The sequence below is a fragment of the Barbus barbus genome (assembly GCF_936440315.1).
Source record: "Barbus barbus genome assembly, chromosome: 33".
Classification (NCBI taxonomy): Eukaryota; Metazoa; Chordata; class Actinopteri; order Cypriniformes; family Cyprinidae; genus Barbus; species Barbus barbus.
In genome coordinates, this window is record NC_136761.1 from 11,310,661 (window position 1) to 11,335,845 (window position 25,185).

The window sequence follows — 25,185 nt, forward strand, 5'->3', positions numbered from 1 at the left end:
TAAATTTGAAAAATTGAGTGCATTGAATCTTTTTGCAGTTGAAACTATAGGTATACCTTCTTATGTTCATTCAAGATAATTTCATGTTATAACTAGTAAAGTGGTTCACATGCCGCTTGAACCGAGGCACTACAGTGATCTGTCACGACACGTTAAAGAGCCACAAAGCTGTATTTATCGTTTCAATTTATTTAAAAAAAATTACCATGACAAAAAAAAATGACATGATTTGAGACTCTGTTTCATACCTAAAGTAACCTGCTCTGCCTTGTCTGTCGACACGTTGTCAGTTTCCTCTTTGCTCCATGATGTATTTTTCACTGCATGAGAAGTGTCTAGTGTCAGAGCAGCATGGCTTGTCGGACATAGCAACAGTAACGAAGTGGGGTGGGTTTTTGCAAAGGGTCACATTAATGTCCAGATGTATAACAATTTAGAGAAAAAAAAAAAGAAGTAGAAGAATTTTTAAATACACTAGCCTACAGTTTAATTGTGCTCTAAAGTTAACCGTAAAAGAGGCTTAGGATAAAAATAACTATTTAAGTAATTTAAAAGTTTAAAATGAATATGCCTATTTAAAAGAAAAATAAAATTGTACTCACAGATATGATTTAAAAAAAAAAAAAAAGAGAGAATTTAAAAATGGTACGCTATTCCCCATTAAGCTACGTTAAAAGACCGTCCTCAATAACTTGGTTAGGGGGTAAAATTATGTACACAGTTTAATTAATCACAAACCAGCTGCGATTATTTTGTGACTAAAATAAAGAGGACATGAGCAATATAGGGGAGTAGGAGGAGGAGGATAGAGGAGATGAGAACCGGACACGTTGTGCTTTTCCGCCGTCTCCCAGCGGGAGTGTAATATCTTGGCTCCTGCGCGCTGACACGCGCACCTGGAAGTGCCGCTATGCTGCTCTCAGCACTGCACCAATTATAGCGCAACATCTCGCTCTGCCGTTACCATAGTAGCGCCGTGCTCCTGTTCCCCTGGAACGAATGAACCGTGGGGGAGCGAATATCTTATCAACCATCGCCCTGGTTACAGCGCTCTCTCTCTCTACGCGCGCCCCGTTGCTTGAGTGAGAGGCCAGAGCAGGCGCCCTAGCTGCAAATGTGTGTGTCTGTGTGGGTGTGTGTGTGTGTGTTTTGGACAGAACTGCAGACGTGAGCACAGAAGGGTCTGGGTGATGTTGATAAGACTGAAGGAGCCTTTGCAGCGTCCCTCAGCCGCTCTGTGATCGTAGGCCATCATTTCAGACGTGCACACGCACCCTAAATTGCATGCTAACGAATCTGATTTGCTCGGATATACAGATTCGACGTTGCATGTGGGGCAAGGTGGCGTTCAAATCGTTTCTGATGGCCGTGCACCTGGTGGAGAACAAAACACGCTCGGCCCCCTCTCTACACAACCCCCACACACTGCGTTTGCTCTCTCCCCATGCGGCCCTCTGGCTCGCTCGCTCGCTCTCATCTCTCATCGGATTGATGGCCACGAGGAGTGAGACAGACAGATGCGGCCTGCAGAAAGAAAAAAAAAGCTTTCACACTCTCATTCACTCCTACACCACGGACAAAAATATCACGCTCAGTTCACTGGTTTAACCCACCCACAACACAAACACACACTCACTCACTCTCACACTCGCGCAAGGTTCAGTCAGAGGAAAATTATGAGTGCTCATTGATTTCTCCTCACATGACTTCCTCCGTCCATGACTTTCTTTGTGAACACAAACCCAAAATGAAACCAAAATATAAAATAAGTATGTTTCAAAGAGCATCATTACAAGTGGCCATCACCATGCAAACATGCTATAGAATTGACATATTTCGAGAAATGTTTGGTTTGCACCTCGGTTTATTAAATTGAGGACTGCCAAGACCTCAGAATGGTTGGCTTTGGACACATATACATGCATTCCTTTACGCAGACTGATCATTTTGGCCCCATACAGCACGGAAACAGCGTGCTGTTGGATTTTGACTTGAAATAATTTTGGTATTGTGCATTTCACTCAATCTAGACCAGTATTGGGGCGAACCTGTTCAGTAGGATTCACGCATGAAGAAGAAGGAAAAAAAACAATACAAAATAACAATTACAGCTAAAAAAGTCACTTATCCATCTTGGTGTCCATGTTACATGGATGCCCTTAAGCCCCTTTCACATGAATAGCGCCAGTGCGTGTCTCAACAAAAGCATAATGCGCTTTGACGCTCATGTGCAACGCGTTACGAATATCTTACTGAAGGGTGAGTTTACATGGTTGCTGGGTAGAAGGAAATCAGAGAACCATTCACAATGAAAATGAAAGTGCTAACATGTTTGTGAGCTTAAAACAGAAAGGAAATCATTGGTTGAACAAGAGTTTATGAAACTTTTCTCATAATGCTCTAGACAGATGTTGTGTCGTACAGCTCAAGGTGTCATAATTGGGGTATTGTCTGGTAATCCTTGTCTATATTATGAAAACTCAAATGATAAATGGAGTTTAAGTTGAAATAGTTTGAACTTTAAGCATCATAGAACAACATTTGTACAATGACGCAAACCATGTGAAAAGGACTTAAAGGAGTACTGGAGATCAGGTCTTGGGGTATTTCAACAATAAAACATCCTAATCATAGAAATATTATCATTACACATCAATAATTTCCGGAATTTTGGAGGTCCTGGTCTGCTAAGGGCCCTGTCTTCCATCTGACTAATCCCATGAAGCTACAAGAAAAAGGAGGCAGGTCCTATGCATAGCTGGTCTACATAGTGTAGTTCCATCAGCTTCGCCTTCCCTCCAATCCCAGCAGGCCTACAGCATTTAAAACAAACAAACAGAATGTCAAACCCAAAAGGACTTTGCAGGCATGTTTGTAGTAAGGGATGCTACATTAGAGCGTTTTTCATGGTCATCTTTGTGTCAAATATTGAGCAACTTGAAAACTGAATGGCAATTCAAAAAACAAACAACCCCCCCCCCAAAAAAAAAATAATAATAAAAAAATCTTAACATAAAAAGGCAATCGTAACATTGAGGCAGTCAGTAAGAACCCCTGTGCTAAATTACAATAGTGCTCCTTAATTATCACAAGCTTTAAAACAGAGCCTTGGGATTACATTCTCTAAACGAAATTACGGCATTTCTCCACACATGGACAAACAAAACCACTAAACACACAAATAAAAATGATTGTCCGTTTTCCATTTGGCGGCAAATAGTTCCAGAGCATCCAATAAAGGGCAAGATTCCAAAGTAGAACTCAGATGGTTCCGAAATGGAACACTGGAAAAAAGAAAAACGGAATGACATTCCGCCATTCACTGTTTATTTTTGGTTCAGGACATGTTCGTTCTCAAATAGTGCTTTCATTCCGCTCTTCATTTGTTTTATTTGTTTGTTTGCACCCAGTGTTTACAAGTGCCACAGCTTTCTGAGTGGGAGTGGCGTCGCCGTCCATTGGGAGTCCTTCATTATGGGATGGAAGTCATGGGGGGAGGGTCCAGCTGCCCTACGGAAACCATCGAAAAGGAGCTCCAGTTGGCAGCATCACCTTCTTGGAAAGACAGGAAAGACAGAGGCAGGAAACAAGGAAAAGAAAACAGTGCGAGTCATTGATAATTCGACATAAACACCAACAATGGAGCAGTAAGAAAATGGGAAATGTCTTATTAAACTGGACTCTCAACCCTCATCTCCAGACCTTTTCCCTTTTCAGTCTCAAATCCCTCTCTTTCTGCAGAGCCAGACTTGCTAAGACCGTAAAGGGCTGAAATACCGCAGTGGTGCAAATGGCAGATTTTTTCCCAGCCTGCTTTGGGACTGGGCAGGGGTAGTCTATGGCTGTGGGACTTTGGGAGAGTGGAGACAACGGCAGCATTTCCTGGGAAGACGTCCAGAACGAAAGACCGAGGGAGTAAAAGAGGGAGGGGAGTGTTCCCTTCATCATGAAGTAACATGCACAGGCAATGATTTCACCTTACATGACCTAGTCTCTCTCTCTGTTTCCCAAACACACTCTCCCACTCTCTCATTACTCTCTGACAGGGCTTTGGCATTTGTACGCACGCACACACGCATCCAGACCCCCTTTTCCCTCATCGACCCCATAGACAAGCCAACACAGATGGGCTGTCGGCCCATGCACATGGCCAATCAGACAGAGCGTGAGTGCATGGACAGACACACACTCGCACACTCACACACAAACACTCACCAGATTAATTTCGAAGGTTATTTTTTAACCCATCATCCCTTAGTCTCTACATTACACACAAACACATAAACACACACCAATACTCAAGAATGACAGTAAGAATAGAGGATCAAGGGCACCATAAACATTAAACACAGACCATTTTTTTTTAACTGGCAGAGACTGATACAGTTGATTTGAATCTATAATAAGATCTGATTTCTGTTTTATTTCCACTTTTTAACACAATAACTAAATCATTATACTATATAAATAAAATATCAATATGCATTCTGAATATTAAAATAATAATAATAATAATAATAGCTTTTTGTTGCCATTTCTGCAGTCAAATTTATTGTTTATTTCAGATTTTTGACATTAATAAATTACCACTGTAATACAAAATAAAAACAGTATTTATCATAAGATTTTAATAAAAATAATAATAATAATAACAACAACAACGACACAAAGCAACAACAATAATAATAATAAATTATTATTATTATTATTATTTTAATGCAATTGTATTTATTTCAAATTTTAGGACAAAAATTATTATGCAATAAAATACAAGTATTTTGAATATATACATTATATATAATTTATAAATAATAATAATAATAATAATTATTATTATTATTATTATTATTAAAATAGTCAGAATGTACACTATGCTTTTATTATTACTGTTGTAATTGTTATTAGGAATACTACTTTGTTTATGCAATTACATTGTTATTGTAATTATTATGATTTTTGACAACAGTAACTAATTATTATTATTATTATTATTATTATTATTATTATTATATGAATACCTACTTTTTTGGTGTTTTTTTCTAAAGAGATCAACTAAATGTTGCCATTTGTCAGTAGACCTTATAATATATAAAATATTATATTAGACCAATGACCAATTTGTTTTTTTTAAATGGTCGAAATATTTATAAGTCTGTCTTTAATGAACATACGGTAGATAAAATGCAGAATTCATCGCTGCAATGCTAAGGTGTTATTGGTGGTTGCTAGGGTGTTGCTATGCAGTGCTAAGGACTTGCTAGTATTTGTTTAATGTTTTTCAATGTAAATGTAAGCAGGTAGTGATATATGTTGATATATTATGTGTCGGCCTGTCTTTTGGCTCTCTCACACAGACACCGACACACACACTGTTCCTAAAATACTTTTAGCCATCCGGCTGTGAGAGTGAGATTCCTCTAAAAGAGGAAGGGATGGGCCTGGCGGGCAATGTCTGAGGCCCCACCCACTCAATCTCCTTCTGCTTCCAGCTATATCAGGGACTTTCCCAGATACTGGCTGCCACACGGACGCAGTGAGATATGTCATCATGCAGTACACAGACATCAACAAAAGTTGCAAGCAATGACATGCAAGGTAAGATCAATGGCCAGAAATCGAATAGGGTTTGCACAAAAAAAAACAAAACAAAAAAACACGCCTAACCTGGCTCAAAACTCATAAAAGGACCCTAAATATGAAAACGCATCTATCCATCCCAAACACACACACATACATTTCATCATGCAGTACACAGACATCAACAAAAGTTGCAAGCAATGACATGCAAGGTAAGATCAATGGCCAGAAATCGAATAGGGTTTGCACAAAAAATAACAAAAAAAAACACGCCTAACCTGGCTCAAAACTCATAAAAGGACCCTACATATGAAAACACATCTATCCATCCCAAACACACATACACGCGCAAACGCACATCAAGAAATCAATAGACCCCTAGACCACTGACTGTGACCTGTCAATAACGGCTCTTTAAACTCTATAAGTCCTCTATGCCTTATTCAACCAGACCAACCCCACTGTCAATAAAAGCACACAACACACACACACAGAAATACAGTTGGGCAAAAAAGTATTTAGTCAGCCACCAATTGTGCAAGTTCTACCACATTGTCTGATTTTTAAAGAATTTATTTGCAAATTATGGTGGAAAATAAGTATTTGGTCAATAACAAAAGTTCATCTCAATACTTTGTTATATACCCTTTGTTGGCAATGACAGAGGTCAAACGTTTTCTGTAAGTCTTCACAAGGTTTTCACACAATGTTGCTGGTATTTTGGCCCATTCCTCCATGCAGATCTCCTTTAGAGCAATGATGTTTTGAGGCTGTCGCTGGGCAACAAGGACTTTCAACTCCCTCCAAAGATTTTCTATGGGGTTGAGATCTGGAGACTGGCTAGGCCACTCCAGGACCTTGAAATGCTTCTTACGAAGCCACTCCTTCGTTGCCCGGGCGGTGTGTTTGGGATCATTGTCATGCTGAAAGACCCAGCCACGTTTCATCTTCAATGCCCTTGCTGATGGAAGGAGGTTTTCACTCAAAATCTCACGATACATGGCCCCATTCATTCTTTCCTTTACACGGATCAATCGTCCTGGTCCCTTTGCAGAAAAACAGCCCCAAAGCATGATGTTTCCACCCCCATGCTTCACAGTAGGTATGGTGTTCTTTGGATACAACTCAGCATTCTTTCTCCTCCAAACACGACGAGTTGAGTTTTTACCAAAAAGTTCTATTTTGGTTTCATCTGACCATATGACATTCTCCCAATCCTCTTCTGGATCATCCAAATGCTCTCTAACACTGCAGGATTTGAGTCCCTGGCGGCGTAGTGTGTTACTGATGGTAGCCTTTGTTACTTTGGTCCCAGATCTCTGCAGGTCATTCACTAGGTCCCCCCCGTGTGGTTCTTGGATTTTTGCTCACCGTTCTTGTGATCATTTTGACCCCACGGGGTGAGATCTTGTGTGGAGCCCGAGATCGAGGGAGATTATCAGTGGTCTTGTATGTCTTCCATTTTCCAATAATTGCTCCCACAGTTGATTTCTTCACACCAAGCTGCTTGCCTATTGCAGATTCAGTCTTCCCAGCCTGTTGCAGGTCTACAATTTTGTTTCTGGTGTCCTTTGACAGCTCTTTGGTATTGGCCATAGTGGAGTTTGGAGTGTGACTGTTTGAGGTTGTGGACAGGTGTCTTTTATACTGATAACGAGTTCAAACAGGTGCCATTAATACAGGTAACGAGTGGAGGACAGAGGAGCCTCTTAAAGAAGAAGTTACAGGTCTGTGAGAGCCAGAAATCTTGCTTGTTTGTAGGTGACCAAATACTTATTTTACCGAGGAATTTACCAATTAATTAATTAAAAATCCTACAATGTGATTTCCTGGATTCTTTCCCCCCATTCTGTCTCTCATAGTTGAAGTGTACCTATGATGAAAATTACAGGCCTCTCTCATCTTTTTAAGTGGGAGAACTTGCACAATTGGTGGCTGACTAAATACTTTTTTGCCCAACTGTATATGCAATTTGTTTGCGTTTGCTTTCTCCAGAATATTAATTTTTAGAACAAAAAAAAAACTGATTCAAAGACATCATGTAATGTCATCTTAATTGTAGTGATGTTCATATGTGTTATTAGGGTAACTGCATTTACATTTATAAACTAGGCAGGTGCTTTTATCCAACACGATTTACATTGCATTCAAGGCACACATGATATCAGTTCATGCATTCCCTGGGAATCGAACCCATGACCTTGATGTTGCTAGTGCTACTGTTACACCTACAAGAACTCAACACCAGCAAGTGACCAAGCAGTACAGGAACTAGCAACATGCAGGGATAATCACTGAGCATGTCAACAGGGTTTTAGGCAAAAGGTATACACTAAATGAGTGTACAAATACATCACAAGCGCACTGTCCCAAAGCGCTTGCGCATGACACAGCATTCTAAAATGTGACACTGAAATTAAAGCTACACTATGTTACTTTTGGCCCTCCAGCAATTTTGAAGCACAAACCTACTAACTTACAGAGGAACATTGTGTTGGTCATTATGCAAGTTGTGCTTCAGCTCTGCACGGATGAATCTGATGGATCTGATCGATCGCCTTATCAGTTTGAGAAAAATATAGGCCTATATTTTCATATGCAGGCAAAAAATATTGCCCATATGAAAATATAAGCAAACAGACCAAAGTAGAAACTGGTTTAAAGTCTGGCACTGTTACCAAAAACATTGTTTTGTGAACCTAGTGCACAGCAAATGTGATGTTGATTCATGTTTTATTACGGATATTATCGCTTTGCCTTTCAGCTTGCAAACTCATTTTGGTTCGGGATTCGAAGGTGTTGTAAAATATGAATTAACATAGGCTTATCATAGTGATTTAGGGTAAAAACAGTTTTAAGATGTGCTCACTTATTATTTAAATTTTGTTAAATCTGAACAACAAAAAATTACACAGTGTAGCTTTAAAAATGCATCTTTTTTATTTCACTGCCCTGATTCCCATGTTTTTGGAAAATAATAATAATAATAATAATAAATATATATATATTCTGTGTGAATGATTTCTTAACAATTATCTATCCATAAACATATGTCCAGTTTAACTAACTTTACATAGTTTAGTGAGATTATCTTGAAACTGTTGCCTGCCATGACAGTAGTTGACCTGGTAGCCAAAACTCACTATAGATTTATGCTAATGCTCTATAGTGCCCCTTGTGGCAACATATTTGTTTTACATTATATATTACGAATTATACAAAGTGTGAAAACAGCAAGAAACTTTGTATTAACATGCTTGCATGTGTGTATTTTGGGCCCTAGACTTTATAGAGACACAAACACAAACACACACAAACTGAGCCCTCTAAGCTCTGGCGCACACCAACACCTCAATCTTTACCTCCTCACTGCTGTAATTCTCAAAGAAACCGGGCTGGTCAGTGGAGTGTACACACGTAACCACAATCCCTCTCACACACACGCAGTTCATAATGACTTTCACCGGGGCTGTGTTTGCCTCTTCCTGCAACGCTGTACACACAAACAGACACACACAGGCGGTTCAGGGCCTCTGGAGGACGAGAAAGAGAGGGGCTCTGGGACACATTGACACCTGGTGCTCCAGATGACAGACGCAAAGGCCAGATGGACCGTATGAGGCTGCCACACGCACACAGAGACGCACACATGCACATGCATGTATGTGAACACGCATGAAAACAAACTCATATGTGCAAATAAAAACCGCCATGCGTCAAAAAAAACAAACAGTCACACAACATGTATGAAAGGCCCCATGTGTACATTCACAAATTATTTTCATTAACTGTCCCTGAGTCAAATATTTAGAACAAGTCTCCAGCATTAAGTAAAAATATGGTCACATGCAACAATATCAGGACCTATTTAATATTTATCATACAGATATACAGAGCAGAATTTTGAGCCAATGAGATTTCTCTTGTGGGCGGGGCCATTTAGTATATATTATGTATACTATAAACACTAGGTACAGTTTCCTACAATAGTCAAAATTACCATTTTATTAGCAGTCATATGCAATGTGATGAGGTCATGTGACAACTGTTTAGCTTACCACTGATTGAACTGTTTATTGTGGAATAATGTCTACAGTTTTCAGTGCACTTTTCAGTAAATAGTATGCTAGTTTTCCATTTCAAACATATACATGATATGTAATGAATAGAAATAGAACATATGTAATAAATATGAGCGGTATGCTAGTATGCTATTTCCAAAGTCAGCCTTAGAAATGGTTTTGGTGTGTTCAAGTCCTCCTGGGAAATATGGAATTACGATGTCAAGTGCATTCAAATCACTTTGTAACAGTGACAGTGATGTACTTTTTCGCTTGTTTGTTCGTTTGTTTTGTTATATATAAAATTATATTCAAATGTATTCAAATTGTGTGTGTGTGTGTGTGTGTGTGTGTGTGTGTGTATATATATATATATATATATCTCAAGAGTCTTGTTTTTACTTAGTCTTGGACTAACATGTCTAAACAATATATATATATAAAAAAAATTAAATTAAAAGATTTTTAAACTCACTGACACCCCCCAGTTCTCGGTTTCCCAGTTGTAATTACAACTTTGTGGTGGAGTTCATGTTCGTTGAGCTTGTAAATACAATCTTTCTGACATGACTTGAAAGCACCATATTCTATTGTCTTGATGTGTTGTGAAGCCCTGCCCACTGTGAAATTTAATTTGTCCAAAGTCCCACATTCAGTACTTTGAGTAAAGGCGCAACACTTAATGCTGGAAACTTGTGCATTATGCCTGGTTGGAACATGGTGTTATTTCAACATTTTATATTCAGCACATTCATTCAGATTCATTAAATGTGATAGCTGAAACTGATAGCTGAATCATCTCATCATAGCAGACAGTGAAGGGGAACCTTACCTGTGGAACGTCATGATGCCTTAACATTTTCCTTGCAAGAAAAAAATAAGAAACCAACTAGACCAATCTTACCATCACACCATTCTCACAAAGTTAGACCCTAATTAGCTTACATCAGCACAGACTAAGAGCTCATTTTCCCACACCTGAACCTGCCTGTAAACAAGGCAGAAACATCTCAAGTTATGCTGCCTTGGAGATGGGGAAACTACATTCAGCTTGCCATTTGTCAGGATGAGTAATGTTCATATGCTAACATTTATGAAACACAAGCAGCATTAATTTCTATGTAGACTGTTTGTAAAAACTAGGGCTTGTCAATCGATTAAATATTCTAATCAAATTATTTACGAAATACACAGATTAATTAACTAAATTAATCACAATATATGCTGAAAAAATTAAAGCCATTATATCATTGTGGCAAACTAATTCGATTCGGGAGTCATGTACGGAGTTGCATGATATTAAGTTGTGAGATGGACCTGTTTGGTCGCCAGTTTTTTTAGTGAGACAAAAAAGTTTGAGATCATAATGTTTTTTTTTTTTTTTTTTAAATGAAGTCTCTTATTCTTACTAAGTCTGATTTTTTTTAAACAAACATACAGTAAAAATAGCAATATTGAGAAATTATTACAATTTAAAACAACTGTTCTTTATTGTTTTTTGTTTGTTTTTTACTTTAAAACGTAATTCATTCCTGTGATGCAAAGTTACATTTTCAGCATCATTACTCTAGTCTTCAATGTGATCCTTCAGAAATCATTCTAATATGCTGATTGCTGCTCAAGAAACATTTCTTATTATCAGTGTTGATCACAATTGTGCTGCTTAATATTCTTGTGGAAAGAACAGCATTTATTTGAAAGTGAATTATCAAAAATGAGTCTTTACTATCACTTTTGATCAGTTTAATGCATTCATGCTAAATAAAGTTTTAATTTCTTAAAAAAAAAACTCAAACGTTGGAACAGTCGTGTAAATTGCTCAGAATGTAGAAAATACTTTCTTACAGATTTTACATGTGTCAGAGGTCATGATTTTACAGTATTAATGGTTTTATACTGTTATTTATTTTTTAATTTAACTGCACTAAAATAACACATTAAACTATAGTTTCAAAAATCCATAGTAAAATCCATAATTTTCCATTAATCCATTATGCAATGGATTGCACTGATCTCAAATAAATCATAACACATAACTGATTCCACAAATTACTTACACAGAAATTTGCTCTGCTTGTATTTCACAACTTTTATTTTCAACTTTTGCTGCTTTTGTCAGTTGATTAAACGATAAGGAGATGAGGGAAGAGAATCAAGAAATTACACAAACTTGCAACACCTGCATGAGCATCACAGCGCAGAAGTGTGGCCTACTGATTTAGCACAAGCATTATGCTGTGGTGCCCATGCAGATGATGCTAGCTTGCATCCGGCTAGCATTCAGTGAAAACATTTATGAATTTATTGTGCATTGCTCACCATCTTACCTCCAGCCCGCCAGCAGGTTTCTTTTTGAGCTCTTCGCACTTGCGGAACTTGCAGATCTGATGACCGGTTTTACGGTTGCGGCAGCTGCTGCACTGTTCGCAGTTAATCCTGCGCCGGCAAGGTGGACACAGGCCGCATCGCTTCCGCTTTTTCTTCCCGTTGGCACTGATGGCCGATGAAATCTCGCTCTGCGTCTGCTGGTGCTCCGACGCGCCCGTCATGTGAGAGAGCGCCCCGTCGGCAAGGAACACTCCCGCCGGCGTCATTATAAACAGCCCCGGGTGATACGGAAAACTCCCACCCACTCCACCGTTGCCAAGCAACGGGAAGTCCATCACACTGCCCAATGAATCAGAAGCCGAGACTGTCTCCATGTCCCCGCCCAGGCTGACATTGGACGGGTCGCTGACAGGAAGCAGCATCCCCGCCCGTCGCAGGAGCTCGGCAGCCTGGGCGAGATGCAGGCCGCTAGGAGAGTCCAGAAGGCCGGACACTAATGCGCCCCGGTCCAGTTTGGCGTACCCCACTTGTGACCTGTGCTGGCTGGCGGTAGTGTGAGCTTTGACGCCTGCCGCCACCATTGAGCTCTGGGCGAGTCTGTTAGCGTTAGCGACACTGGCCACAGCGGCGGCCGAGCAGGTCGCTATATACTGTGAGAGAGCTCTCGAGCGCTTCAGGCTTTTGCTGAGCGGAGCGCTGATGATGCCACTGCGGTTTCTCCGTTCCACCACCGGGGATGAGTCTTCGTCCCCGCAGCAGCTGTCCTGCGCCTCCTCATCCTCAACGGCTCGACTTCCCTCCATGGACCCACCGCTGGCAGACATGGGCCGCGGCGTGAGGGGGAGGGAGAGGGAGATGAGGGAGCTTAAGATGAACAGGGGATAGAGTTGCAACGTTCCTACAAAGACCAAAGCCAAGATGAGATTGATGCGTGCACAGCTGGAGAATCAGACCACTGGAGCGGCGGTCCACACTAGTTGAGCCTCAAGAACATCTCACGGATCCGTTCACTAAGGCCTGAGAATCCTGGAAAGGGAAGATAATGCACAGAGAGGTTAAAGCCAGAGTGGTTTGAATAAATGTATGGTACATGCAGAGAGGAATAATTCAGATTTTTCTTCTGCTCACCAAGGCTGCATTTATTTGATCAAAATAGAACAGTAAAAACAATGAAATATATTGTTACAATTTAAAATAACTGTTTTAAAATATTTTAAAATGTTATTTATTTCTGTGATGCAAAGCTGAAATTTCAGTTCTCAGTGTCACAGACATGATTCTGATTGAGATGCTCAATTATTATTTTTGCTAAATTATTATTAATGGGTCTTACTATAATAAATGTTGAAAACAATTTTCTTGCTTTTTTTCTGAATTCTTTGATGAATAAAATGTTCAAAAGAACAAAATTTACTTGAAATACAAATCTTTTGTTATTTTATTTTTTTTATCTTATCTACCGCAAAGTTTTGAATGGTAGTGTATTGCAGTTCCACAAAAATATTAAGCAGCAATTGTTTTCACCATTGATAATAATAAGAAATATTTCTTGATCATCAAATCAGCATATTAGAAAGATTTCTGAAGGATCGTGTGATACTGAAGACCGGAGTAATGGTAGCACAGAATAAATTGCATTTTAAAATAGAAAACAGTTCTTATGAATTGTAATAATATTGCTTAACATTAAAGTTTTTACTGTATTTTTGACCAAATAAATTCAGCTTTGGTGAGCATGAGACTACTTTAAAAAAAATTTATTAGGTTACACTTTATTTTAAGGTGTGCTTGTTACACTATTTATATATTTATGTGCTGAGCAATATTAATTAACTAATTAACTATATGTACTTACTATATGGTTAGGGTTAGGATTAGGGTTTGATTTAGGGTTACTTACATGCAATTATGCATAATTTATTGTTATTATAATAGTAAGTACAAGGACACCAAGGACACCTTAAAATAAAAGTGTTACCATTAATTATTCCAAACTTTTAATCAGTAGTGTATATCCGAACCTAAAGAGCATGGAGAACCCGTCACATCGGCCTTACCCATCAACCGCAAAATGAATTATCTGCGTGATTCCTCACGGCACAGCATCACACTTCATCCTTAACTGCTAAAAACATTTTAACGAATCTAATTCTTCCATAATAATCATGCCACTGCTCGCTGTGGCCTCATCTGACCCATTTTGATTCCTTAGCCAACATTTATGTTTCATACATAATATCTGTCCTAGATATCTGATTTAGTGACAATTACACTTTGTTCGGTGTTCTTCCAAGGAACTGAAACTGACTGTGAAGCTCATGACAAAAAAAAGGAAAGATTTTGTGTGGATTTTGAATTGGACGGTTTGAGTCTGTTAAATTGTTATATTTCATAACCTTTACGTGCAGAAGCCCGTTCCTTGTGACAGCAATTCCCCTTCAGTGAGAGACGTCTATCAGGGTCCACAGGCGGTCTGTTCTATCACGAAACCGGAATCGTGAGCTCAAGCGCAAAGCCCCTGGGGTGAGCCGACAGTGAAATCAGGATGTCTAGGTGCAAGCTCAGCCGCACTGACGCACGTACACTCGCTCGTCAACGACTTAACATTTCAATTAACTGCCAAGGCTCAGTAAATCATGCTAATGGTAATAATTACAGAAAAAAATAATTTAGGTTGTGAGTGACTGCCCATGAAGATGAGGTAACTGGCCATTCATTCATACAAACATGTATGCATGAATGAATGAATGAATAAATAAATGTAAGGGAGAGTGGGGCTAGTTGTCTCAGTGACTATAAGGTGTTAAATGTTGGTTTCAAATATCTAGTTCAAAATGAGTATTTTTCATAAAAAATGAGTTGGGGTAAGTTGTCACATGTCTTAAATGGTATAACTTATAGTCATGTTGTCTAAACAATGGTTTAATACTATTGTACATTTCCATTTTGATGTTTCATTAATTTTGGATTCATAACTGTTTTACTATGTGGCTTTTGTTATTTAATGGCAGATTCCATTGTGACAACATGCCCCACTACAGGAGTATGCTGTCACAATAGGTCAGCGTGATAATATCAGCTAACAACATAGGAAACTTAGCCCCCCCCCCTTTTTTTATTATTTTGTTTTTTGTAATAAAGACTATAAAGTTTGTGTCTATTCAAAAATAAACCTCTTTATAGTGATAACTAGCCCTGGTCATTCCTTTAGGCTATTTCTTACTAATCTAAAAAAATAAATAAAAAATCAATTAATTGGTGAATCCTATTGTCTAAAGGTTAATTTAGTCATTAAATAATATATCTGACCTGATTAAAACAATATGAGGCATACTTTTACTGTAAGTTACCTGCCAAAACATTTTCACAGAGCACTCTATCCGTTAGCAAAGCACATGACCATATCAATTACGATTACATCACATCCACATCAAGGAGTCATGATGGGAATAAAAACTTACTGGAGACAGGCAGCCCTCATCTGCAGGTAAACCAGGACAAAAGCTGCATCTACTGAGGGTTTCAGTAAATAATTGACCCGGCTTACAGATAAATAAGTTCCTAGCAACAGTTAAAATGCCCATTCAGCAACTGGTTAAAGTCAAATGCATGTCAAACATAGGAGGCTCACATGCACATGGAAATTGCTGTGTCCAGTATTGCAGCAAGCCAGAGGGACAATAGCGCGACAGAGAGATCTGGACATCACCAGGGAACAATAGCCAAACCTGCACAAATAGCCCAACTGTGGCTAAACAAGATGACCTGCTTATCAAGATCTACATGTTCTGTCAAATAATCACCTCAATTAAACCCTTCCCAGATCAATCCCAAACACAGACCTTGATTAACTGCAAATATTCAGGTTAGATTATTTAAAGAATTAGAATGCAAATACGCACCACACACAAAAAGTTTGCATGCAACTCATAATGGATTAATAATAAACAGCACATATAACTTGCATTCATACTTACTTCTCTCCAAGAGGAATTCTGAATATTTCAGACATTCCCGATCGGTAAATCCCTCATATTTTAATCCAGACAACCAATAAAAACAGAAAATGTCACAATAGTATGTTTACGGTGACCACGGTACAGCAAAACAACAAACAAACAGGCTACCAGTAAATGCAACTATTCTGTGCGCCTATTTGGTTACGCGTGACAAAGTTGCACCAATGCATCTAATGCATATGGGCAAATTGTCAAGCAGATGTAACGCCGATCATTTAGAAAGTAAAACAAAATCCCTTTTGTCTCATCTCGACCGATGTGTCTATGGTGACAGCGCGCGGTATGCGCCAACACGTCGCGTTGGTTAAGCACATTTCCTTGTTATTTCACTGCCAACTTATTCGTCTTGGCTGGATGTCATTGTAACTTTGAACAGTCCTCAACAAAGTCTCATTCCCCTCCCTGTGATAAACATAGGGTATCTATCTGCGTATTTGCAAACACAGGCGTCTTTTCATTCGCGCCGCTCGTGAGCCGAGGGGAGCGTTCCGACTGTCCGAGCGGTCCGGTGCTCTCACGCGCTGCGGAGATTTATATAAAAGAGAGAGAGAGAATAAAAGGTAAAAGAGCCGAACGAAAGCAAATGCTCACCCAAACTGAATTCTTCTCGCTGTTTCCTTCAATAAAGCCCAAACACCGGCAGATAGTCGCAGAAAGCACTTTGTCCGAGAGCGAGCGCGTGCGCTCCTCCAGCCTCTCGCGTCTCTCTATCCCACCTCCACATCCTCGCGCCCGGAGAAGAACATGCAAACACATTTCATAGATTTTTGGAGCTTCATACAAAAACCGAAGTGGACTTTCCGTCGGGGAAAAAAATAAATAAACCTTAAAGAGGTGTGGATGAGCGCGAGGGCATTCTGCGGTGAGGCTGTCTGTCTCTCTGTGCATATGAGAGCGGAATAATGAATGAAGTGTAGTTTGAGAGGGCTGGACACTCAGCCCATTGTTGACTCCATTCTTAACGGCTGTTGGCTGCGCTCGGGACTGATTTATTATATCAGAACTTTTGCATTTTCACGCTTTCCAGGAACTTGGGACTGATTGATATTTTAATATGCAATACACGGCTCCCAAGTAACCTTTCACTCATCTGAAATATAATCCTGTTGGCTGCCCTGTTAATGAAAATAACATGCAAATTGTAAATAATAATTGCACGTTCATGAAAAAAAAAAATAATAATAATAGCAATAATACAGCAATCATAGGCTACAACAATTAGCTATTATTATTTGTGTACAAACAATTTGCTATTGTTAGTAGCATATTTGATATAAAATTAATATTTATTCCGTATCAATAATAATTATAATAATTTATGCATTAATTATTAAATCAACATACATTCGTTTTTAGTGATCTTTTATTCATATTATAAATGTATTTTTATAAATGCGTTTAAAATCAACGCATTGTATTAGTTGTATATCATTGTTTATTTTACTTTTATTTTTAGCCTAGGCATATATTAATATTCACTTTTTATTAACTGTTTTTATCATTAATGAATATCAAAGCAACTTATTAATGTATTTAATAGGAGTACCCATATTGTTTATATTAGCCTAATTGATTATCATTTTAAATTAATTATTTGAATAAGTAATTGCTTAATTATTTATTTAATTTATTAATGTAGGCTATTTAATACGAGTAGGCTACCCATAAACTACCCCTAAAAATGCATTCATTTCAGTTTCTCTAACAGTCAGCATATAAAAAGTCATTAATCTTTGTGAAGAAATCAAATGGACTGGACTCGTTACCACAGTCGTCCTGTTTCTCAGTGTTTGATGACTTTCTCTGTGACCGAGGAGCCGTTGTGCTGTGGGTCCATTTGTCCGTCAGTCCAGTCGCTCCTCCTCGTCGCTTGGAGTCCACTCCACCTCTTGTGAGCGTCCTGTGTGTCTGGCAGGCGGCCAGCTGAAGTGTGGGGAAGTGACACCGCCAGGGCGGCAGAAATTTTCCTCCGTTTCGGGCTTCATCCCAGTCGCAGACGGGCGAGCGTGCATTGGCTGGAAAGTGGAGCAGCTCGTCAGGGACGATCAATGCGTATCGATCAGCGCCGGCGCTGCTGCTGGCTGCGGGTTTGAGGGGGCTGCGTGTTACAGTCCTCCACAATTGCATTAACGGGAAAGTTTAGTAAAGTGACACTACTTTACGGCTTTACTTCTCATCATGTTTTTTTTCTTCTTTTTTTTCCATTTAGGTCTATCTGTAATCACAAAAGGCTAAACTCTATTCTAAGCGTATGGGATTAAGTTTTCACCTACAAGACTGTGTTTATACCATGGTAGTATGTATAAACTGTATGAACAGATTAATATACCATGGTATTTAGGCTACATGTCTCTTCAAGGCAATTCAGAAATAGGCCTACCATCATGGTTGTCCAAAAATATCGTGATACGGGACTTATCAAATATACACTGATTACCATATCCATATAGCCTATGTATTTACATCACAAAAATATACTAAAAAGTACCATGGTAATCCTACTAACATTTTTTGGACACATACATGGTTGTGCTCAGATGTATGGTTATATCCGTATACCATTTTAATACTTTTAACAAATATCAATGTAGTTTCCTAAATCATGGTATCATGTACCTTACTATGTGATTATTATATTAAAATACAATAGCGTTTAAAGCACCTACAAAACAGTACCATGGTACTACCATGTTTGTGGACATTCACCATGGTAATACCATTGTATTCTTGGAAGTATAATACAACTCTTGGAACTCATACCACAACTGTACCACGGTACAGCCACAGTACTTTTTGTAAGGAATGGCACGTATTTCAATGAATACCATGTTATTACAGCATAGCCTAGTTGTGTCCAAAAACACGGTACTTTGGTAATTTGATTTATACCACGGTATATGATTAGCATATTCACATATCAAATATACAAGGCACTTGAAAGTACCTAACATGTTTTATATAATATTATTAATACATTATAATTTATTATCATTTACAAATATAACATTATATAATTAAATATATATATTAATATATAAGAAAAAATGAATAGATTTATGCAACAATATTTATATTTAAATATATAATAGATTGTATACAAATAAAAAATGATAAACTATAATGTTTTTATAATAATATTTTTATAAATAAATACAAACATCAATATAATTGTTTTTCTTTAGCATTTAGTACCAATCAGGGTGTAAGTGGACTATTCAGAGAACTATTCCAGGATGCTTGACTTGAGCCAGGTTTGTTTGTGAGCTCATTGATCAGACCTTTGGATCCTGAGTTGCATCATACCCTGAGTTCACCCTGGAGGACGTTCCTGTAGTATTGAGCTGATATATCACTGGAGCACGACAAGACGTCCCTACTATGTGACAGATAACAGATCATCTCCAAATGAAGCCACATGATAGATCATTAAAATGTGCAAATAAATAAACAAACACTTGCCTATCCTTGTGGCCACATAATTCCCAGATAACTTTGAGACCTCAGCCCCCCTCCTCTCTGAGTTGGGGGGGGGGGGGGGGGGGGGGGGGGGGGGGGGATTGTGTGGTGGTGAGTGGGAAGAGGGGGGGTGGATGAGGACGTTGGATTAACGTCACATGGTTCTCTCTGGCAGCCAGACACATGACCCGCTCCACAGGAGGGGATAAAACCCACTTGAAAGACGACGGAATGGAGACTGAGGGAGAGGAGGAGGGAAAAAAAGAGAAAGAGATGGAGCAAACGTCCGGTTTTCTCAGACGCTGAGGAATGCCGTCAGCCTGCTTCTTGAACGCAGAAATGCAATAGACTCGTTCCCCCATGAGATACTTTCCCTATTTCTTTGCTCTTTCTGTTTCTCACTCCTGTGAGTTACCTGTGGTTTTGGGCACCATGTTGTCAGAGCTTCCTGTTCTTCAATGACTGATATCTCCACGGCTCCCCATCCACATACTATTTCAGAAGGATTTATTAGACAAGGAATAACCTACAGACTGTTAATAGTCTTGTTATTGGTCTCTATTTCACAAGCAATTTATTTTTTAGAGATTTGTTTAGAGACTTTACTCGTCCCGTGCCAATTGTGCTTCAGAGATGAATTGTAGCCAAAATTGTGTTCTTATTTCAGGAGAGTTATGCTGGTATTTTTCTAAGCAATTAGACATGCAATTTTCACCTAGCAGATGATAAAATGGTGAAATTTGTTTAGATTTACATTGAAATAGGCACCTGAATTCGGCCAAAACATCTCTCACTGATTGCCATCCTTAATAATGGTAACATGTTTCTGTAATACGGCCCTATGTCAAAATTTAAGACTTAAAAGCTGTTTTGACCACCTAGCAACCACCCACAACATGCTATCAACAACTTAGAACACCATATCAACCTCATTTCAGTACTTTAGGATCACTGTGCCGAATTTTGTAGCAAAAAAAATAAAAACTTTCCTTGGCGTGCACATAAATACATTAATATTAGTATCTAGGGGCAAATTACACAGAACGCATTTGTGTATCATGTATTGATATATTTACTTTTTTTAAGCTCTAATGGGCTCTAAGCTCTAATTTTTTAAGTTCTAATGGGCTATTCACTTATAATGTGTTTTTACTTTGAAAAATGCAATACAGCAAGTGGAATGGAAGAGAAAGGTCTCGAGATTTTTTAAATGTCGAAAAGTCAAAAATTGAGTTTTTAGAACACCTAGTCATGCGCGAGATGCAGTGGTCAAAAACATCCTTCTGACATATTTTCATAGAAAAACACTGAAATGGAAAAACGCTTTCTGTGAACACCCCCTAACTTTAGCATCACATTTTTATAATGTTGCATCATGCACAAAACACTGCACAAGACAAGTGCTACAGCCAAACAAATTCATCTAGTGCATGCTTTCATAAAAAAAAAGATGAAAAAATAGTACAGTGCAATACAAATCACATTCTGTGTGAACATCCCCTTACACACTTAAAGGGATAGTTCACCCAAAAATGAAAATTCTGTCATTAATTACAAACCCGTAGGACCTTCTTTCTCAGTCCTGCTGATGTAGAACACGTACGCTGCACCTTGTTTACGAGCAGAGGAATGCACACGCATGCATCATGGTGCTCTCATGTTGAATGAAGTCGTTATTTTTGTTTTCTCTACACACAAAAAGTATTCTCATAGCTTTGTAAAATTACAGTAAATTACATGTGAACCACAGATGTCACATGGACTACTTTAACAATGTTCTTACTACATTTTTGGGTCAGAAAGCTCTCTAACCCTTAATTTGTGTTCCGAAGATGAACAAAGACAGAATTTTCAGTTTTGGGTAAGCTATCCCTTTAAGTCCTGGTCACATTAACAAAACTTTTGCCAGATTTTGCAGGCTAAGGCCCTGTCCCAAATGGCACCCTAAACCCTCACTTCTCAGATTCTGCAGATTCTGCACTTTTGTGACGTAATGGTGCTTTGACTGCTGGGTAGAAAAGGCTGCATAGCTCACAGGCTTACGGGCTCAGCAGAAGTGCACATCGAGGGCGCATAGCAGCCGCAAAGCGGGCGCTCGCGAGTACCCATCCGAAAGCTAAAATGACAAATGGGACACCCTACTGTCTTGTGGACTTAACGGATATGCGCATGCAGCGGCCATTGTAAGTCCTCAAGACCAAAAGTGCACATGAAGTGTGCCATTTGGGACAGGGCCTAAAAGCCCATACACATAGAGACACATTTAGCCGCAAACGTAAATTTTGTATCGTATCAGCGGTTTGTCTCAAGTGTGCCTCACACGTCCTGAAAAGTGAAGCTGCAGGCTCTTTGATCGCCCCCTGGTGGCTTGCTGCAGTACAGGTCATAAACCCCGCCCTCTCCATGTAAACGAATGGGACTTTAGTCAAAACAAAAAAAATAAAAATTACACTTCCAATACAATTTTCCGAAATATGGTTTTGGTCATTTAAGGTAGTTGTTATCATGCTGATATATGTTAAATTGTTCAGTTTTGTGATAAGTTTCATTTTAGCTAGTAATTTGAGGCTATAAAAACGTGGCGTGTCATTATGGTTGATTAGGGCTGCGGGAGTTTGATGCAGATTCTGGCTCCAAACTAATCTCTACTGTGCAGACTCTGGCTCCAAACGAATATCTACTGCGCAGACTCTGGCTCCAAATGAATCTCTACTCCGCAGACTCTGGCTCCAAACGAAGCAGATTCTGGCTCCAAACGAATCTCTACTGCGCAGACTCTGGCTCCAAACGAATCTCTACTGCGCAGACTCTGGCTCCAAACGAATCTCTACTCCGCAGACTCTGGCTCCAAACGAATCTCTACTGCGCAGACTCTGGCTCCAAACGAATCTCTACTCCGCAGACTCTGGCTCCAAACGAAGCAGACTCTGGCTCCAAACGAATCTCTACTGCGCAGACTCTGGCTCCAAACGAAGCAGACTCTGGCTCCAAACGAATCTCTACTGCGCAGACTCTGGCTCCAAACGAATCTCTACTGCGCAGACTCTGGCTCCAAACGAATCTCTACTGCGCAGACTCTGGCTCCAAACGAATCTCTACTGCGCAGACTCTGGCTCCAAACGAATCTCTACTGGGCAGACTCTGGCTCCAAACGAATCTCTACTGCGCAGACTCTGGCTCCAAATGAATCTCTACTGCGCAGACTCTGGCTCCAAACGAATCTCTACTCCGCAGACTCTGGCTCCAAACGAATCTCTACTCCGCAGACTCTGGCTCCAAACAAATCTCTACTGCGCAGACTCTGGCTCCAAACGAATACTCTGGCTCCAAACGAATCTCTACTACGCAGACTCTGGCTCCAAACGAATATCTACTGCGCAGACTCTGGCTCCAAACGAATCTCTACTCCGCAGACTCTGGCTCCAAACGAATCTCTACTACGCAGACTCTGGCTCCAAACGAATATCTACTGCGCAGAATCTGGCTCCAAACGACGTCATTTACTCATGATGGCAGCGGCCATACTTGAGATGCTTTGGCTTCACTTTTCTATAGTGGAAGGAAGCGGAGACGAGTCGTCCATCTTTTTTTTTACAGTCTATGGTTCATCTGGATGGATCTGGCATTTTTGGAGCCTGAAACCGCTATTTTTTTGAAACCGGGTCCTAGAGTGGATAAATCTGAAAACGTGTGTACAGCCAATCCATAGATTTTGTGAAACGATGTCATCACCCCATGTCTCGCAAGGTTTATGCACAACTGCTTTCAATTGAAAGTAGCTAAAACTACTAGCTAAATGTCACTAGATGACATCATAATGGCAAATTCATTGATCTATATAAACATGAATATACATCAGTAAGCAGATGAGAATTTAGATAAGGATTGTCCAAGCAGTTGCTATATTTGTCCTTAAACTTTTGAAAAAAGTCTTAAAAGGGGCAGGGACAAAATAGTTAAATTGGCAACACTGCCGCACATGCTCCAAGTCTTCTCTGTTTTTAGTGTGTCTGGTAGAATTACAGCGCCACATACTGGTCTGGCATGTATACTACATCGTTTTGAGTCGGTTTCAATGGTTTCGTGTGTACACAGATATTTCTTGAGATGATGAAGTGTTAATGGAATTTTTTTAGAACAAAGAAAAAAAGATTGAATAGGGAAAGCTCTGGTTTTGTGTGGATGAGTCAAGAAAGGCCCTTTACCAATATGGAAACATGCCTTACTCAAAGGTCACTAATAAACCAGTCAGCTTTAATAAATATATTGCTAAATATTGTGAATATCCATGTTAAAAGTTTAGCAAATTTGAATCCGGTGCGAAATCTGCATAGGGGGCATTTTTTACTCGCATGAAAATCTCACAAAATTCCAGATCGGATTCTTATTGAGATGAGCAAGTTTTACCTGCGGATTTAAAGAATCCACATGATCAGGATTTGCGTGAGGCCAAAAAAAACTCAATGCAGAAAAGCCATCGAAGATTTCACAACGTGTTTAACACATGCTGACCAACAGAAAGCGGCTTGGTTTGAAAGTAACTTCTGTGTAAAATGTGCTTCATACATCAGTATACATTGACAATAGGCAATTGTTATGTGCAAACATATATTCACTAACGTGACTGCACCTCTACACTGTAGAAAGTAAATTCACAGCACAAAATACATAAAACAGCTAAATATAAAACATATCAACATAAACCCACTAAACAACAATTCGTGGGTATATATATATACAGGTACATCTCCAAAAATTACAATATTGTGAAAAAGTTTTTCTTTTAACTTATTTCAAAAAGAGAAACTTTCATATATTTTAGATTCATTACATGTAAGTAAAACATTTAAAAAGTGTTTTTGTTTTAATTTTGATGATTAGAGCTTACAGCTCATGAAAGTCAAAAATCAGTATCTCAAAATATTAGAATATTTACATTTGAGTTTCAATTAATGACCATCCCTACAGTATAAATTTTGGGTATCTCTTGTTCTTTGAAACCACAATAATGGAGAAGACTGCTGACTTGGCAGTGATCTAGAAGACAAACAAACCCTCCACAAAGAGTGTAAGTCACAGAGGGTCATTACTGAGAGGTGTGGCTCTTCACAGAGTGCTGTATCAAAGCATATTAAATGCAAAGTTGACTGGAAGGAAGAATTTGGGTAGGTAAAGGTGCACAAGCAACAGGGATGACTGCAAGCTTGAGAATACTGTCAAGCAAAGCCGATTCAAACACTTGGAAGAGCTTCACAAGGAGTGGATTGAAGCTGGAGTCAGTGCATCAAGAGTCACCACGCTCAGACGTCTTCAGGAAAAGGGCTACCAAGCCACTTCTGAAACAGAAACGTCAGAAGCGTCTTACCTGGGCTAAGGAGAAAAAGAACTGGACTGTTGCTCAGTGGTCCAAAGTCCTCTTTTCAGATGAAAGTAAATTTTGCATTTCATTTGGAAATCAAGGTCCCAGAGTCTGGAGGAAGAGAGGAGAGGCACATAATCCATGTTGCTTGAAGTCCAGTGTGAAGTTTCCACAGTCAGTGATGATTTGGGCTGCCATGTCATCTGCTGGTGTTGGTCCACTGTGTTTTCTGAAGTCCACAGTCAATGCAGCCATCTACCAGGAAATTTCAGAGCACTTCATTCTTCCTTCTGCTGACAAGCTTTATGGAGATGCTGATTTCATTTTCCAGCAGGACTTGGCACCTGCCCACACTGCCAAAGGTACCAAAAGCTGGTTCAATGAC

At 39.3% G+C, this 25,185-nt stretch overlaps 1 protein-coding gene across 7 annotated transcripts; it reads right to left on the bottom strand.

Moving 5' to 3' along the window:
- Positions 1-1,837: 1,837 nt before the first annotated feature.
- LOC306853500 (CXXC-type zinc finger protein 5-like) lies at positions 1,838-17,889 on the bottom strand. Of its 7 annotated transcripts, none has more exons than XM_079390970.1 (3): positions 16,577-16,713; positions 11,966-12,992; positions 1,838-3,555 (listed from the first exon to the last, which is right to left on the bottom strand). In XM_079390970.1, exons 2-3 carry the CDS (start codon positions 12,788-12,790, stop codon positions 3,511-3,513), a joined length of 870 nt encoding a protein of 289 aa, XP_079247096.1. In that variant the 5' UTR covers positions 12,791-12,992; positions 16,577-16,713; the 3' UTR covers positions 1,838-3,510. The 7 variants fall into 7 exon arrangements, with proteins under 7 accessions (XP_079247096.1, XP_079247097.1, XP_079247099.1 ...); XM_079390971.1 differs by lacking the exon at positions 16,577-16,713 and adding an exon at positions 17,752-17,889 and having other exon boundaries at positions 1,839-3,555; XM_079390973.1 differs by having other exon boundaries at positions 1,839-3,552.
- Between the last annotated feature and the right edge of the window lie 7,296 nt (positions 17,890-25,185).